This window comes from Myiozetetes cayanensis, unplaced genomic scaffold (genome assembly GCF_022539395.1).
Source record: "Myiozetetes cayanensis isolate MyiCay16 unplaced genomic scaffold, myiCay2020 scf24, whole genome shotgun sequence".
NCBI classification, from domain to species: Eukaryota; Metazoa; Chordata; class Aves; order Passeriformes; family Tyrannidae; genus Myiozetetes; species Myiozetetes cayanensis.
Window position 1 is genome coordinate 6,663,323 of NW_026087456.1, and position 18,889 is coordinate 6,682,211.

The 18,889-nt window shown below is 42.0% G+C and overlaps 1 protein-coding gene across 5 annotated transcripts in view; it reads left to right on the forward strand.

Moving 5' to 3' along the window:
• Positions 1-420: 420 nt before the first annotated feature.
• Positions 421-18,889, forward strand: part of PRDM5 (PR/SET domain 5) — a 54,233-nt gene continuing 35,764 nt past the window's right edge. For 3 of the 5 annotated variants that reach the window (XR_007629504.1, XM_050320552.1, XM_050320554.1), the window contains exons 1-5: positions 1,155-1,311; positions 5,487-5,570; positions 13,104-13,226; positions 17,426-17,609; positions 18,321-18,495. Coding sequence is in view for 4 of the 5 variants with exons in the window: in XM_050320552.1 (XP_050176509.1) it covers positions 1,219-1,311; positions 5,487-5,570; positions 13,104-13,226; positions 17,426-17,609; positions 18,321-18,495 (659 nt within the window). In the remaining variant the exon portion in view is untranslated. Of the gene's footprint in view, positions 545-1,081; positions 1,312-5,486; positions 5,571-13,103; positions 13,227-17,425; positions 17,610-18,320; positions 18,496-18,889 lie in introns of those variants that run through there. The other 2 variants (XM_050320553.1, XM_050320551.1) reach the window with 2 other exon arrangements.

Here is an 18,889-nt window from a genome sequence, read left to right on the forward strand (position 1 = left end):
CAAAATGGCATCATTGTGTGAAACATGCAAGGGAACAAAAAATTAGTTAAAGGTAGTTTCATGTTCAGTTAGGTGTGGGGGGGGATTTATTTTATTTTTGCCTAGATGTCTGCCTATGACCTGGCAGAAATTCAACTGATATCAAAGCAATACATGCACTTTTATGATGATCTGTTCACTATAGTGTGGTAAATAAAATTCTGGACATTTTTCATTCCTTCCTACTTGGTGGAAACTAGGAGCTTTTTAAATAACTATTTATACGTCTGTTAAGGTCTCTGGAAGAATACCAAAAGAAAGAGGTTATTACGCTCTTGTGGCTTAATTATTATTATTAACAGCACAATTTTAAAATATATCTATAAATAGAGTTTTTCCCCCCTTTCCCTTCTGCTTGCCTCACGAGTCTTCATACTTTGCAGTTTGGACTGCAGAATCAGATGTAACCTTTTCAGCTACGATGCTGCTTCAGTTTGGAGAGCAACAACATGTGTATGGCATGGACTGAAATCCCAACCCAAAATAATCAGCTTTCTAGAGAAAGGTCAGTGTTGGATATTGTAGCTTTATTTCACAGAAGTGTTCGTAGAGCGCTGGTGTGCCGTATTAGCAACCTGCTGGAGCGAAACCTTCCTCCCTGTTCAACTACCTTGTGTGTGGTTTTAGTCGGAAACTAACTTGTTGTGAGACAACCGCGTTGTGAGAATACATAGGACGTTAACTTTTAGAGGGAAAAAATGGTGATGCTCGCGTTCTTTAGAGGGTTGCTCAGTGTCTGGCATTCCATCTTGAGTCCCCTCAGACACACTCCCCGAAAGCGGAGGATTGAGCGGTTTGCGGAGGCGAACCTGGGTTCACCCGTTTCTGCAATACCAAAAAAAACCCCAAAAACCAAAACCAACAAAACAACCCTGAGGGTAAATCCGAGTCGGACGCGCCATTCCCGAATCCCTCGCGCCCTTCCCGGTGCCCTCGCGCCGTTCCCGCCACTGCCCCGCCGGGCGCGCGCGCCCCCTGCGGCCGCCCCGCCCCGCCCCGTCCCGCGCGCTGGCCCCTCCCTCCCCTCAGGAGCCGGGAGAGCCCCGCATCCAGCCCCTCTTCCTGCCGCCTGCCCCTCTCGCTCTCTCGCGCGCTTCTCCTGGTGGGATGGAAGTTCCCGGGAATCCTCCTCCTCCTCCCCCGTAAGCAGGCGGCGGGGGGCCCGAGTTCGGTGCAAAAATGCTGGGCATGTACGTGCCGGATAGGTTCGCCCTGAAGTCGTCCCGGGTGCAGGACGGGATGGGGCTCTACACGGCCCGCAGAGTGAAGAAGGTGGGTGATGGCGGGGGAACGGCCTGGCCCGGCGGGGAGCGGCTGCCACGTATCACCGGGGAGCGGGGCGGCTTCCCCCGCCCCTCTGCCCCGCTCCAAACTTCGCCTCAGCCGCGCTGTGCCCGCCCGGGCTCCGTGTCCCTCACGGCAGGCACCGCCCGCCTTTTCCCCCCTCCCCGGTACGAGGAGCCTCCCGGGGCGCTCCCCCTCAGCCGGGAAAGGGCGCGGGGGCCGGCGGAGGGTTTACTCTGAGGATTTTTGTGTCTTTCTTTTTTTTTTTTTTTTTTTTTTTTTTCTTTTTTAAACTTTGTGTTTCTGGCGGAGTTGTGAGGGCAGAGCTCCCCCGGGCGGCACCGCCTCCCTCACGGTCTGCGCTCTGAGGGGGTGCCCGCCCGTCCGCTCACCCCTCACGGCTCTTAGAGCTCTGGGGATGATTTAATTCCTCGTTTCGGGATAATTAACCCGGGCTTGTGAACGACATGGGTTAGCTGAGCCGCTGGTCTCTCGTGCCCCACCCAGGTGATGCCACCTCACACCTCGTAATTGAGGTGATGGCGGTCACCTGAAATCCCAACCGTGAGTGTCCAGGTGGCTTGTCAGGACACATCAAGGCATACCCAAAGATGTAAGCCCTGCAGTAGTGCACACTTTTATGTATTTTGCATGTTTTGCTTTCCATCTTTGTCCTGGTTTTGGCTCTGATTCCTTTGCCTAATTTTTCAGTGGTTTCATCAGTAAGGCTTAGACTCCATGGGGTGGAGGTCTCTTATTTTTAAGGTGTCCCTGAGTGTTAAGGGGGAATGGAAGGGGAACATTTTTATGATATTTGGCTTAAATTTTTAAAACTGCAGTTCTGAACTTTCCTTTGAAAGCTTTGGGGATTCACACAGGAGGGTTGTACACTATGAGCATCTGTTAATCCCTGGACTCTAAAACAGAGTGAAACTCGTGGAAATCAGCATCCCCCTCTATACGGCATACATCTGTCAAGCATATACAAAATATCAATTGCAAGTGTCGGTTCAGAGGTCAGGGGCTGAGCCTCCTTCCTTTACACTGTTGTCAACTGAATCATTAAGAGGCGCATGCAACGACAAACAGTGCATTTTCTTACCTGAACTACTGCACTTTAGGACTCTTTACAGGCAAAGTATGTGCGGTCAGAGTTCTGCCTGCACAGCTCTGCTAGGACATCCTAGAAATACTGCATTGTTGCGAGTGTGATATGAATGGCACGGGGAATGCAGAAGGTAAAAGCAGAGGCAGTTGCAGGAAGATCTGTTTGTATTAGGAGTGTCTGGTGACAGTGTTTGTTACAGGCTTTGTCCTTTGGCAGTGAATCCTCTGTGCTGGGAGCACAGGCAGTTGGGACGTGCAAAGCCCTGACCAGGCAGACTTTGGGGCTTTGATGGGCCGAGGAACCAGCTCTTGAGTTGTGAGCAGTGGTGAAAACAGATATTCCTCAAATTGGTTGGAGACCTGAGGCATGGCTGTTGGGAGAAGGATGGGTGTGTAAGTAACACAGCCAGGCTGCGTGTTACTCTTTTCTGTAGAAAGAAAAAGCGCATCTGAGGCGCTCTCAACACGTGCTCCTGTCCAGTAATGAGGCACCAGTGCTACATTTGATGGCTGTGATACAGAGTAGCTTATAGCCATTAAATTCCGTGGAGGGTTGGGATAGGGAAGAGGTGTTGAATGCGACACTTAATTGTGAAGTAAAACCTGTGGTGCTGAGTGCACCCTTTTCTCTCTGTTGCTGTCACGCAACTGCGGTTGTCTGAACTGAAAGTCAAACACATTTCAGGTGATGCTGTAATCAGAAATTGCAGTACCACCTCTCCGAGTGCTAAGTAGGCCTCTGAAAATTCTACTATTAGCCAAGTTTTGGTAATAATGCATTCTGAACTGCTGTTGCCTGCCATCTGCTTATGCACCTTCAGGCGTTCATTTTTTTTTATTTGTAAGCATAAAAGGTGGAAAGTTTTTGTTTTGTTACCTTGACAAAGGTGTGATTCTTGTGTACCTTCTGTTTTCCAACTCCTGGCCTTTGGCTCCAGGGCCACCAGTTTTATGAGGCTCTTGGTCTAACCACCAGAGAGCCATTGCATTTCCGAGTGTTCTGCTGCCTCTGCAACTTTAGTCACTGCTGGTTTCTAGAAAGCAACTGTTGAAAATAGCTTTTTCAGCATTGGAATCATATATTGAATCATTTCTGTGACTGACTTGAGACTGTGTTGTGTGCCTCCCTTGTACTGATCAGAAAGCAAGTTGGAGGCTTAGGTATATTTTTGGTTAATGTATATTGGCATATGACAACATGTTTATTAACTAGGAATAATGTGTGTATATAAATATATATGAAGAAAATGGTCTAAAATGCTAAATGAATAATTGCACTTTTCCCCATGGACCTTCGTGTTCCAAGACATCAGGTTTTGTTTTCCCTCTAAATTTGAGAAGCCATAAAAAGTGCTTAGAAATCTGAATCACCTACTGCTCGTGTTACATTTACTCTGCATTCAGAGTTGGACATGATGCCTTTTGCTATGGTTTTGAGCTTCTAGAAGGTCTTAAAGGTATTGCAGTAGAGATTTCTTGGTTTGGAGTGGCTGGGATGGGAATGAAGTGTGGTGTTCCCTGTTCTTGAGCTGCTGCTGTGCTTCATCCCAGGGGTGCTGTGGGTTCAGGGATGGGTAAAATTAACACTGTCGGTGCTGTACACACAGACCTGTATTGACCTGTTTTCACCTTCAGCACCCATGAGGTCAGAGAAGGAGGAAGTTTCAGTTTGGGTATTAAATCACAGGATTTGAAAAGCTGGCAAGGGAGGAACTCTGATATCATTTATTAGCAAAACAGTGAAGGGTGGTTTGGAGACCAGTGAGAAGGAAGGACACGAAGCCCCATAGTACCAGTTCTTGCTGCCACTGCCCAGTCTGCATCTCCATCACTGCTCTGGGCTCCAGCTGCTGTTGTGTGCTCTTCTTATTTTTTCACCCTCTGCTTTGCTGCTCTTTGCAATGAAGTCTTTGTGCATATTTAAAACACTGCCCCTCAGTTCTGTTGCCTTGTTCTGCAATGCCAATTTTATTTTCCTTTGTTATTACCTCTTCAGGTTTAATTTTAAATATGAGTGCTTTGGTGTTTTTTTTTTTTTATTTAGATTTGATGGGTTGTTTCCAAGAGGAATGAACCTGGAACTTTTCCATGCCCCTTTTTTCTCTTTGCTCTACCTGTAGGCAGTCTGTAAAATCTAACCAGCAGGGAAAACATATAGCAGGCTGTTTCTGGGCAACGTGGAGTGTGCCTGGGGAAGGGATCTGTGGACAAGATCAATACTTTTATTGACCAATTTTTTTTTTAAGGAAACACTGAAGTTGCTTTTTAATATATAGTAATAATTTCTAATGCTTAGAAGTGTATAGAGCTTTTGGATCAGAATATGCCTAAGGGAACATGGCATCCTGGATTCCAGGTTGTAGGGCTTGTCACTGCAAATAAGGACAAGGCAGCATGTGTACTGTGATGTGTGTGAAGGAAAAAACTCCAATACCAAATACTTTTGGAAGAACGTATCAATGCATGCCTTCACAGCCAGTGTTGTGACTAGCAGGTGTTATAACATTTTAATTTTGTTTATGGAGGCTTGAATTAATTCATAGACACGTGCATACTCCCTACATTTTCAAAGGAATATCTCTGTATGATCAAACCTCAGTTATTCAGTGTTTTGGTTTGGGGCACTTCAAAAAGCAGCGCTGCAAATAATCTCAGGAATAAATCTAATGTAAACGTCGCGCTTGCCAAATGCGGTGTTTTGGTTGGATGTCTGTTGCAAGGTGCCTCCTGAAAATTTGTAAGAAATGTAAGAAATTTGACTTGGACATTTCAGCCTTCTTCAAGATAAAGAAAAATGCTGCTTCCCTAAGGGGAAATAAGCACATAGAGGAAAGGTGTGGTTTTAGGAGATTCTCCAAGCTGTGAAAAGAATGGGAATGAGCTCCAAGTTGAGCTCTCAAGGATGTGCACCTTCTTGGCATATAGTAGGACAATAAAGGAAAACTGTCCATATCTGTTTGAAGCTAAGAATTATTCCTCTGCTGGAGTTTGGTAGTTCACTTACCTTTTTCTTATTGCCCCCTACTGATGCTTTTTATTTTATTATTATTCCTTAGGGTGAAAAATTTGGCCCCTTTGCAGGGGAGAAGCGAATGCCGCAGGAACTGGATGAGAACACAGACTGCAGGCTCATGTGGGAAGTGAGTAGAGTGACATCATCACCCCTGGCAAAAAGGGTTGTCAGAATTAAATTTTACTGTGACAAATACTTTTTTTCTTCCCCCCCCCACAAACCTAAAGATATTGGTGTGAGATTTTGTGCTTTTCAGTTACACTCTTTGGGTTGAGGAGGAATGACTTCTTTAAAACTATAAAGAAATAGCAAGTGATAGTTTCTAAGCAATTAAAGTGTGGAAAAATTATTAAAAGATGTGAAAAATAATTAAAAACATACAATAACTTCAACAGAGGAAGCTGTAAGTTACTGAGATCCTGGTTTTTGCTGATCAACAGGTGTCAGCTCATGGCTTCCTTCAACTATTATAAAACATTTTCTGGTGTGACACTGGTATTGGGGTTTGGCACCTTGTATGAGTGAGGTTCTTAAATTGTAGCAACTTCTAATGCAATGTGTAGTTGGGAGATAATGAGTTTCAGGGCTCTTCTATACTTTTTTATATGTGTTAGTCAGGAACAGGAGTTTATACAGTAGTTCCTGTAGTAAGGTCCATGACCTATCCCAGTTCATGTTGTACCTGTTTGCCTGAAGTAATAATCTGAGTTTGCCACTGGAGGAGATTCCACTGACTGAGAAATACATGATATAATGTTGCCAACATTGTTATAAACACCTTTTTGGTGCTTCTGTCATGACTTTGTAATCTTTCTTTTTCTGCTGTAGTTCTTTGAGCTGAATTTCTTTTTCTTTTTTATTTCCCCAGCCAAGCAGTATCTGTTGAATACATATTTAGTCCCCTTTTACACTGAGGAGGGGACTCACTTTTTACATTTTCACCTTCCTGTGGTTGGAGGTGGAAGAATGACTGCTATTTTTATGTTGTGTGTGGCACCGTACAAAAAAAGCTTGCGTTTGACATCTGGTTTGAAGTCCTCTCACTGCATGTACCACAAAATACATATTTATTTGAGAAATCTCTAGCATTAACATCTCTGAGCAGCTTATAAAGAGGGCACAGTATTGATACAGCCTTGGCAGAGCTATAAACAGATTCTGCTCACTGGAACCATGAGCAGTGGGAGAATGCTGAAAGCCCCTCTCATTAAACCCAAACTCAGTATGAATACAGCGAGTGGCAAAATATTCCTGCATGAGTGTTAACTCCAGTCTCTGAATCCCTGTTTTCCCCCTTTGTTTTGTCTGTTTTAATGTAGGCGTCTGCCCTTTCTGAGTAGAGGAAGAGAAGAGGTGTGGACAATTTGTTCCCCTTTGGTTATGTACTCAGAGCAACTCTTTTCACCTTGCTTGTTCTCAGCTGAAAAAAAAAAAAAAACCACACCACAATGTGGTTTTATTACAGATGTTTGCTGAGGACAGAACATGCTGATGTGCCCTGGCTCACTTGTCTCTTTCTGATGTCTCTGCAGTTTATATTAAATCAGTAAAATACTTGAACTAGAGCAAGGTCTGCAGAAGATGGTGGGTGGATTACATTGCATTACAGCAATGAGGAGTTTGTTGGAAAGCTGTATGATTTTCCAGATTCCTCATTCCTCGTGCTTTAAATGAGATTTATCTGTTTCTGGGAGACATAAAATAAAAGGTAAATACATGTATTTACTGATGGCACTAATATGACCCCATCGACAGCAAACCAGAAAATGAGCTTTTTATGAGCTGTTCTAAAATCATTTCATAATATCTTACTGTAACCTAGTTTTGAGAGCCTTGAAAAGATTCCTGCATACCAAATTTTATGACTTCCTGAATAATGTTTTAACCCGAGTTGTTCATGTTTACTGAGGTTGGTCTGAACGTGAGCCTTAGAATATAATTTAAGTCATGCTGGGAGTAGTCTTAAGTTGAAAATTGAGACCAGGAATGCAGAAAGTGAAGAAGTTGAGCAGTCCAAGTAGATGGTTATTCCAGAGCCTGTGGGAGGCACGCACAGAAACTGGCCAAGTTTGTGTGTAGTCAGCTGTAGCAAAGGTATTAAAAATAATTAATTTGAAGACTATTGGATGAAGGCACACTAGAGCCTGACTTCACAGTCTGTTGGCATTCAAAAAAATGTGTTTTCAGAGAGGGCACCTTTAGAGAGAAGGCTGAGTGGGAGAGGCTTTTTGTAAGCCAAGCAAAAAATTCAGCATTGGTGCAACGATTCTTTTCTTGGGAGGTGATGCCTGGGATCTTGGGCTTCAATTTTGTGGAGTATTTGTCTGTGAGGAAGTTTCCCACATGCATTTCTAGTTGTGCAGAGTACTGCTCTGTGATGTGGTCTGTTTTGATCAAGCTGTTCCTTTTTCTCTGGGACCAGCATTGTGAGCTGGCATCTTTAAGACATCACATTGAGACGGAATTGCACACACTGTGTTTTCTTTTGGTCTTTGGGAAAACATGGGACCCAAAAACTTTATTGAGCCCAGTGATTTTGTTAAATAAAGTTCTGAAGATGAGGGAGTTTGTCTATAAAATAAATCTAGCAGGGTGCCATTGCTCTGCCTGTAACTGGCGTCGTTTTGAAGAAATCAAGGGTTTATATTTGCTCATTCAACAGATTCCAGAGGAGTGGGGTGGGTGGGAAGCATCCTTGATCTTACTGTTGTCTTTGTAAAGAGCTACAGGCTGAAATGTTTCCGTGTGAAAGGGAAAACCCCCAAATTTGTGGTAACCATATAGTTAGGAGTGATAATAAGCCAAGAAAATGTCCAAATGGCTTTGTGCTTTTTCTTTCTTTCTGTTAAGAAAACACTTCTATGTTATCCTCCAACTCCTGTGTCATCTCTCAGACTGCTGTGCCAGTGAAGGACACAGCCAGTTGCTGGTGGTGAGCTGAGAGTTTTGTTCTTGCTCTTATCATCCCACTAACACCTTGGTCAAATATTGCTTTACTTGTGTCTATTGGTACACCTGGCAGAGCAGTTTTAAATTATGTGTGTTTGCTGGAAGAGCAAGTGCTTAAAGGCAAGAAGGAAATAATCTTTAGGTATTCAAAGTTCACAGAAGTTTTGGCTCTAGAGGGTCAGATGTCCCTTTGCAAAGGAAAGGTTATTGTCCCCAAGCAGGCAAGTGGCATTAATTTCACTGCTCTTGGATTATGGCAGGCATATACTTCTGGTGATGACTTTGGCAAATGTTAAAACAGGGAGGGCTGGAAAGACTTAGTCCTTCTTCAAATACTCTGACATACCATGAAGAAATGTTGGTCAGGGTTGGATGGAACATAATATGCCATGTAATGCTGAATGTTACATATTTCAGGTTTGGTTTCTGTCTGTCTGCCAAGATCATGTTTCCTTCATTGTTGTATTAAAACCAAGACTGAGCAGAAATCAGTCTTTCAATGGCACTGAATGTTTGTGTTTGTGCAAGAAAACGAAATGATCTAATGTTTCTACTGCTTAACTCTTATCACTTGTGCGGTGACAGTTGGGTTTGGTTAAATAAGCCTGCCTGGAAACTGGTGAAGGCAACAGAAAATCTGCTCTTGGCAGTTTTGCATCAGAGCTGTAATGTTTAGGGTTGAGGTATGAGAAGTCAAGCACTTTAAGCTTGGTGTATTTTGGTGAAATTTTCCTTTTTTTTCTTATTTCTTTGATATCTTGCCTGTTAAATGTGGTTCTGGCACACAAAGGCATTTGCATACAAGACATGAAGTCAAATTATGTGCAGAGTTTCATGATAAAATAAATCTTGATTTAATGAATTCTGTGTTTGCCCTCAAGATGAATGTAATAATATAAATCTAGTTCTCAGCAATGTAGTCTTCCATTTTTTTCTGTATGAAGACTACCTTCCCAGTCATTGTTCCTCAGATAGTATTTACATTTAAAAATTGTTGGCTTTTAATGGTTTTGGGTGAATCTTTGTCAAATTTTCAGAAATGCTTTTGTTTTTCTCATTTCTTAGGCAAATGATCTAGACTTTTACACAAGTCAGAGCTGCAAGTTTGCGTTCTAGATTTTCAATTTTCTTAAATAAATCCCCACTGGCATAGATAGGTGTCCAAAGTAGTTATTAATGTTATCAGTTTGTTTATTTAGCTAAATTCCCAATAAACCTTGCTTTAGTCATCTGTATCCATGTTAGATGTATGACTTTGTATTAATTGTAGTAACTTTTGTAACAGCACCCTAATAATCTTGTGGTTTGGGGGATGAGAAGAACCTGTTTCCAAAAGTGACTGAGGCTTAGCCTCCCATCCTCAGTTGTGGGATTTGTAACTGATGTAAGATGTAGGAAGCACCTGTTGGTGTGCTGAGGTGTTCCATGTTCTACTCTGAGCTTGTTCTAGAAGATCACACACTATCTCCTCCAGGAGATTTGGGTGTCATTCCAGTGAGTGTGAAGTTCCTCCCTGCTTATGGAAGCTCCACAGAATGTTAGCAGGAGTGGAGGAGCGAGCTTCCTGTGCCTTCTGTCTCTGACAAGGTCAGCTCATGTCTTGCACCAGGAGGAGCTTCGTTAACATGAAAAACTGTGTACTTTGGCTGAAGGAAAATGTCACATTTTGTCTATGTCCCAGGACTTAGTGAGTAAGGAAATCACCAGTTGCTGCCTCAGGTTTCTTTTGCAAGTGTTGTTTTAATACTTTTCCAGCAACGTTAAAATGTGAGTTTGTACTCTGCAGTGAGCTCTGTGATGGGGGTCTGAAACTGAGGATGCAGAACTATTGCATCTACCTGTTTTATTCTGTAACCATAAAAACCATGTTTGCAGCTCATAAAAAAAAAAAGAGCAATTCATAACACAGTACGTTTCTTTACATGATTGTTTGATGAACGTAGATTTTTTTCTATTTTTAAATGTTTAGAAAATGGTTTCCAGAAAGCAGGCAGCGTGTTTACTGCCCTCAGCAAAGATAACCATCTGCTTACTTGCAGTGAGGTTTTGTTTTTCCCCTCTTGCCTTGCCAGGTGTGCACAGCAGAGCGTTTGCAATTGCGCTCATGAGCACTTTGGAGTAGCACACGCGACAACCTGGGATGTGTCTTGGAAATGTGGGGATAATTTCATATATGGTGTTTGTTAATTGGCTGAATTCATCTTACTGTGAAGACGTTTGAGTTGGTTCAGTGGCACCTTTGTGTTGATTCTCAGGAAGATAATTCCCAGGCATCTCCATTTGAGGGGCTCTCGTGCCTGGTGCATGCTTTGGATATCTGTGTGCATTTTAGGTGTTTTAAAGAACTTTGGGATTCACTACCATGGTATTCAAAGACCAGTTGTTCATTTAGGAAACTCGCTATCCATGCAGCCAGAAAAGGAGTGGTAAATGTCACCAGAGTAGTCCATGTTACGTACAGAGTTTTTACTCTTTTTCTTGACTTTTCATCCCCCCATCTGTGTATTTAATGCAGCATTATTTCTTTATGAGGTGAAAAAAGCAGTAGAAAATAAAGAATGTTTTTAAGGGATTTACTGTATTCTTTTTTTCAATAGTTTCCTTATGTGCTAAGGCTTTGCTTTGTGTTTTACGTCTCTTTATGGATTGGCAGGGAGTGAGAAAGCATAACTGAGATCATTGTGTATCACTGAAATGAATATTAAGTTATTCTTACGTAATTTAAGGATCAAGCAAATAAAGAACTGGTGAAAAGGTAGATACTGTAACGTAGGGTTTTTATAATGGGACCTGAATTGCTTCTTTTTCCAGCTCAAGATCTGATGGAAGCCTTTATAGGGCCTATGTGGTGGGCTTCTATAACCCTTGCTTTGGTAGCCAGATCCCAAAGCCATTGGCTTCACTTGACCTGCTCAGTGATGCTCATCAGTAGTGGTCACCCTTGTCATGGGATTCCTGGGTGGAAGTGGATGATTGTGACAGTGTTACAGAATGGGTTGGGTTGGAAGGGACCTTAAAGGTCATCTTGTTCCAACCCCTTTGCCACGGGCAGAGATGCCACGCACGAAATCAGGTTGCTCAGGGTCCCCCATCCAATCTGGCCTTGAACAGTTCCAGGAATGGGGCATCCATGACTTCTCTGGAAAACCCGTTGCAGTGCTTAGTGTTAGATAATATTGTTCCCAGGTGCACTGAAGTATGTACACTTGACACTTTCCATGGTGGGTAATCTATGTGTTTGGAAGTCAAAGAGCTTCTAAAGTTGGAAATGCTGGCACTTCTCCACGATGTGTCCTTTTGAAGGTATGATGTTTTCCTTTGGAGGAAGAGTAATAAATTTGGAAGACTTATTTGTTTGCAGAAACTACAGTAAGGTTTTTGGTTCTCTTTAAATCTGAGAACAACATGCTGTCACCAGCTATTATTGTAAGGGAATATAGTTTTTCCTTCCTGATGATATCCTCCATGTTGAGGTAATTGAAGCAGTCATACTGAAGGAATATGATATTGCATCTATTAGAAACAAATATAGCAAGAATGTGAGCAATTTTAAAACAAAGGCCATGAAGACAATCTAATTTTGATCTTACATAGCCGAATTCCCTGGCTCTTAGGAAATACCTGCACTGGATACTCCTTGTTGACAGATGAAAAGGAAAATATATTCGTTATATAAATAAATCACATGGAATAGTAGTGTGGCTATATGACCTTTTTGCTTGGCTCTTTATCATCTGTATCAGTAGAGATTCAAGTGATTTATTATTTAAAATTAAACAAACAATTTTTTTTGGCAGTGACAAATGTATTTTTTCAGCAGTATGTCTTTGTGTTTCGAGGGTGAAGAATGACTTAGTTAGTATTAAGTTTTTATTTCTATTATCTTAATTTTTTCAGTGTAAGCTGGAGCTTTGTTACAGTCATAGAAATTATATGGATCTGTAATTGTAGCCAAAAGCTCTGGAGTCATCCATGTCTGTGTCTTTTGTGCACAATTCTTTTTTTTTTTTTTAAAGTGGCTTTTTCACTTAGTGGGCAAAACCTGACACCTGAGCATGTGCTCTAGTGAACAATTCACAGCCCTTCATCTACGTAGGATGCTAAATTGTTTAGTGAAATTATCTCCTATTCTGATAAAATTTCAGCCAAGCACAGTTTTGGACTGACTGCTGTTCATTGAGGCTACATAATTAAAATTCTTTTAGTGATGCATATGTGAAAGATATTCAAGTGAGCTCTAAACTAGGATATATAGAATGAATAAATATTAATCCTTGATCTGACGAAAGATCTCCATCCAAGGGCAAAGATGGATTTTGCCCTTGCTAAAGGAACCTCTCAGGTTGTATTGGTTTCTGGCAAGATCCTAAAGGAAAAGAGGACTTGAAGGAACAAGGAGAGAAGAAAAAATAACCTGAGCCCTGGTGATGAAGCTTTCAGACTGGGGAGGCACAGGTAGAATATTGTTTACTAAAGGAAAGTGTAGGAAAAGAGAGGGGGGACCTCAATAAAGTTGCTGAATTTGAGTTGCCCCTCTTTTCTGAGGTGAATAAATCTGCTTGCAGGAAAGGGTGAATGTGCACCATAGCGGTACTACCTGTTGAATGCAAAATTCACTTGCTGAGCATGCCTTAGTGCTTTATAATGGTGTGTGTTTGGTAAACAGTTTTAAATTTACTTCTTTTTTTTGTGTGTGTGTGTAACGGTGCAGGTTCGTGGGAGCAAAGGCGAGGTCCTTTATATCCTGGATGCGAGCAATCCACGCCATTCCAACTGGCTGCGCTTTGTCCACGAGGCTCCATCCCAGGAGCAGAAGAACCTGGCAGCCATCCAGGTAGATTTGGTGGATTCCTACCATTTGCCTCCTGTTTTTGATTTACTGATGTAATCTCCTCTTTGGCCTTTATTTCTTGCAATAAAATTGTAAGATGTGAGAGTAGCAGCAAACTGCTTTCGTGGTTCTATCTTTCTTTTTAGAATTGAACTCATGTTTAAGTATAATACCATAAATAAGACTGATATGATGAAAGAACCTGATTGAATCTGATTAGAATCTGATATTATTTGAAAGCTTTGTATTAATCCACTGTGATGAAATTGCACTGAATCACTTACATGAACCATTTCTCCTGATTTGAAGTGAACAGTGTATATAAAATTAATTTCCAGAGTAGTTAACTCACAACTGTAACAACAGTTTAATTTTCTCACTACTGTCAAGTTAAGCTTTTGCCTGGATGTGGTTGTTTTCTTGGCATTGTGGAAACTAAAAAGATGACTATTTACCTGGTTGAATCAGGGCTAATTATTTAGGTGCCTATTTGTGTTCTGGGCTAAGCTCAGGTATGGCTTTAGGTGTGTGAAAAGCAGAATTGTGCATTTGGCTTATAGTTTAAAATTTAATATAAAAGAGAGACATGTTTGAAAGGAAGCACAGTATTTAAAATATTTCAGTAGAAAACAGAGAATCGAAGGATCTAGTTATCTGATAGGATGATCATGCAGTACTTGAGGATAAATTAACAAAAAAATCATTTTCTTGTCTTTGCCATTGACCTGAACATACTTTATTTTTGCATTTCTATAGTTGTCATTTGCAGCCCTCTGTGGGAATGAGTTCCACTGTTTCAATTACAAATTATGTTGAAGTATACTTCTGTTTTTCTTCTAGAAACTTCTTAGTTTCACTTGATAGCCTAGTCCTTGTATACCAGTGAAGTGTTGCTTTATCTCTCGTCTGTGAGGAGTCTCAGGCACTCTCAGTGATGAGAGCGCATCGCGAGTGCACAGGCAGTGTTAGCAAGTGCAAAGTCAGCTTCACAAGAGGGAGCAGTGTGAAACATTTGTGTTCACGATTGCATTTCCAATAAAACAAGTGCTCTCTATCTTGGAAAGGCATGGTTATTCTGATCACAGCTTTCCTAATGCTGCCTGCAGGACCTTTCCTGTGCTTGTGGTTTTGTCTTCTCCTGCCTTGGCCTCCAAGAACTCATCTCCATCCATGCATTTCATGGACTGTGGTTTGTGCCCTCCCAGACATTGCCAATATTGGTTTTACTCGGGCAAACACCAGGAAAGGGAGTGGGCTTGTTTGGGAAGGTAGCAAAGGAGAACTGGCACAGCAGGTGGGCTAAAGAGCTGGCTTGGTGCCAGGAAATTGGAGCTAGAGGGAAGTCAGGTAACTTTTAAAGGAGTGGCTGTGGGCACAAGGAAACTGGATGAGGATTAAGAAGGCTGGTTTGGAGCCAGCTGGTCAGACTCAGAGGGATATAAAAGCCCTGCACTCCCTCAGGTAACAAAAGACTATGTGCTGCTTCCTCCTGCTGTGTTTTAAGCTTTCAGGAGTGATGACATAATGGTGATGACACTTTTGGGTGTGTGATGGACTGTCAATGACCCCATGTTCCCTCTCAGCCTCCCCTCTTCCAAAGCACATGTGAAAGTGTATGGAATAGCCAAGAATCTGCATGGGAGAGGTGCCTGGAGTGGAGCAAAAGTGAGATAACAAGAGAATTGTATTTTCTGGGCAGATCAGTGAGGCTTGCAGTGAAACAAAGTTGAATAATAAACCAGGAATTGTGTGAAGGGAAGTTGTGGTGCCACCATGAGCAGCACTTGGAAGATTTCCCCCAAGGACTTTTGTTGCCTGCTGCAGGTGGATGTTGTTGGGAAAACAGCCTGAGTGGTCTGTGCAGATGGGCAGGTGGAACAACTGCAGGTGTGTTCTTGGAAATGGGGGGATTATTAAAATTATTCCAGAGACTTCTTACTATGTTTACTGTGCTGACATGGATGTAGATTAATGTGCTTCGTGCACGTGCTGCCGGATAGGAGGGAGAGACGTAATTCTTTTGTGGTTTCTGGAGAACTTCCATTGGTTTCACTGAAAATGCTGCCTTGAGGAGCTACTACAGCGTGGGTGTATCTTGATTAATTAGCGCTCTGAATACCTAGCTATTAGCATTTGTTTGGCTGGAGAAGCCAGACAAATTAACCCTGGAGGACAAATGAGTTTGGATTGGGCTTGGCACCAAGGCTTTTCAATGCAATTGAAACCAAGAGCGCTCAGGCCCTGACAGTCCTTAGTACTTCTCTCATTAATCTTTCTCCTAACCAAAAGTAGACAAATGGGGAAGAACCAGGATGTTTTTAGACACAGAGCTGTGAAATAAGCCCCAGATGCACGTGGAGAAAGTGCAGAGATGGTGAGGATGCAGCAGTGTTGATAAGAGCTTGGTTGTTGGGGTTCATGCACCTGCTCTGTGCTAACCTGAATAATTAGTCGTGGGTGCTGTTTTCCTGATTTACTGTGGTGAAAGGTGTGTCACGTGATCTGATGGAAAGGTGTGCTATTTGATTCTTTAATGAGTAAGTTTGGGACTTTATTTCTGCCTGGGATACACAACTTTTCCTATTTTTCTTTCAATTCTCAAAATTTATAATTTTTAAATTTTTTTTACAAGCCAGTAATAGGTATGTGCTTCCCTTCATAAGGTTGTCTTGCTTTTAGAATAAGGTTGTCCTAAACAGTGATGTATTGGAGGTTTAGCCCAGTGGTTTTATCCTGTGTAAGTGGAGACTGAGTGTAGAAAGACCTTTTACTTTTCCTCATGTCAAGAGTTTCAGTACATGATTTGTTTTGAGTTTAGACTGCAGTAAATTAAAGGTCTCTGCAACTTGACAGAGACATATGAAAACCAGCAACTTGTAGCTGTGTGCAGAAGTTAGGTTGGGATGCTGATGGATATCTGGAGTGCGGAATAGATCTGGAGGAAAAAAAAACAAGCATCGTTTTCTTTGTTTTCCAGTGCTGCCGTTGAGATAAGGACAGAAAAGTGGTGCATCCTTGAAAGCAGCAGCTCCATCAGGTCTGCTGAATTAAGGAGGTTTCACTCTTGTGTGACAATATCTTGTGTAATATATATCAGACCTTCGACAGCTCGAGGAATGCTACGTCGCTGTTGGCAGTGTGAATTAATCTTAGTATATTACAAAAATTAAAAATCATTATCTTGTCCTCGTTCAGGGAAGCTTGTTACAAAATATATGGCTGGGTGCAGTGGAAAGAAGCTTCAGTTAACTTTGCTGGACGTTAATCAGATAAGCTTTAAGATTTGTGATAGAACCTGGGAGTCTTCACTGCATAACAATGAGTCTCCTGCAGGATTTTGGGTAGTGCCTAAAGCAGTTGGTTCACATATGGCAAAAAGAAAAGGCATCTCTGAGTATCACTTTAGGAAACAGATGGTTTTGCTATAAATGTCCTCCCCTTACCCCCCACCGTGCCAACCTTGGTTACTTTAATTAAGTATTGTCAAAGACTAAAGTTGTCAGTTGATGTGTCTGTTTGGAAGCTTGTTGAGTCATTGCCGAGGTTTTGGAGCTCATTGTTATGTAGTTTGTCCTGCCGTGCAGAATGTGGGCTGGATCTCTTGGCCTTTTGTGGATCCGCGCTGATTTAAAGCAGCAGAGGGTTTCAGTGCGTTTTCCAGATGTGCCTGCTCGTTTGGTAGTGGAGGCAGCTGAGCAGGGTTGAAAGCCTGCTGGAGGAGGCTGGGAATCTTAGGGAGAAGGAGAGAAGATAACATTGTGGAAACAGGCTGCTGAAAGTTGTGTTAGAACTGATGCAGCAAACAGGGGACAGAGCTAAGGCTGTGTTAGTCATCTACATTTTGCTATTTTTCCAATGCTCACATATTTCATTTTCAAACTCTGAAGTTCTTGTCAAGCAGAGTGAGGCAGGAGAGGACTTCAGGGCTATCTTCACTTTGGTCTGAACTATAGTGCATTATGGTAAAGCCCAGGTGAGGCAGGGGAATATTTCCCTAATCCCAACATGGAAATGCACTTTATCCATGGAGCCTCAGTGGGAAAGAACACTTAGAAATTCTCTTGTAGCATTGTGCTCCCTGAGGAACTGAGCCAATCCTTCCATAGCTGAGGGCTGATATTAGTTCAGGGTCCCATACTTGTGTCTGGATATCTCTTTTTCTGAGGTAACTGTTTATTGCTTGTACTTACTGCTTGCAACAGGAAGGGGAAAATATTTTCTACCTGGCTGTGGAAGATATTGAAACAGACACAGAACTGCTGATTGGGTACTTGGACAGTGACATGGAAGAAGAGGAAGAGGAGGAGGAAGAGGTAACTGTCATCCAGGAAGTTGAAGACAGTGGCAACAACAAAGAAACGCAACCAGCTGGTGAAAAAATTGCAGGTGAGCAAGATGTAGAAGATAGGGTGACTTGAGAGCTGAAAATAGTAACTAAGGAGAAAGAGAACTTTGCATAGGACTGGGGAACTGGAAGGTTTCTTGGGTTTTATCTGAATTTTTGTATGAATCATCTCTTTATTTTGGTTTGACTTGAGATTCTTTTCTGTCTTATAAAAAGCAACCATTCCTGTGAATTACTGGTTAATGAGTGAGCCTAGATGTCATAAATAGGAACTATTAATTTCTGAACTAAAGACAGAGCTTGTTTCACCTGACACAGTCTTATGAAAGCTAAGGTTTTGCTCTGAGGGGTTTACTTTCCTTCTTGCTTAGATGGGAGAGAAATAAACCTTTTCCTCAAGCTGTGTTCAGCCAGTCCTAAAGGTGAGATGTCTAAGCAAAGGAAGGTGATCTGAGCTGTTGGGAGAGTTCTCAGCGTCTTTGTCCAGGTAGAGACAACCTGCATGACTAACTGGGGCCAACAGCCTAAGTCACAGCCAGCTTAATCCTTTGCCTCCATTTGCAGTAATGCTGCTGGTAATCCACTCAAGACAGGCTGTTTGTAATTCATTCAGAGACAATTCAGAGTCTTTTGGGAATTCCAGGATGCCATTTTGTGTAATCTGTTTCTGGCAGAAAACCTCTCTTAATGTAACCAAAATAATATTGCCTGAAAACTACTCCTTTCCTTTGGTTTTGCCTCCCATCACGCAGATCCCCTCACCTGTAAAGAGGACCATGCATGCCCACACTGTGAATCCAGTTTTGCCAGCCAGGAGATTCTGGCTGAACATCTGCAAACTTTGCACCAAAAGCCCAGTGAGGAAAAGGAATTTAAGTGCCGAAATTGTGGAAAGAAATTCCCTGTTAAACAAGCTCTGCAAAGACAGTGAGTAGAAAGAGCAATGTTTTTTCAGGCATCATTTCAATTGATTTCATTCAATCATTTATTTCTCTTGAATCGCAATTTAATCTTTAATTTTTATACTTCTGTATTTGTACCCTTACTCTGCTTTAGCCTTTTAATACGTTAATGTCTCGTATTTCTGGGAGACTTCAATTTGAATGGCAAAAATGTTGCTAAGTTTTTGTGTTTAAAAATCATACACTGTAGACCAGGTCAGAGCTGCAGTTTAGTGCAAAACTGCTGGTCTCCATCTGTGGAATATTTAGAAGTTTGGGAGGTGTAATTTTTAAGCTGTGGATGTTTTGTCACTAAAGTTATATACCTTTACAGTTATACTTTTGTACAAAAATGTAACTGGTTTTGTCTTTTGTTGTTT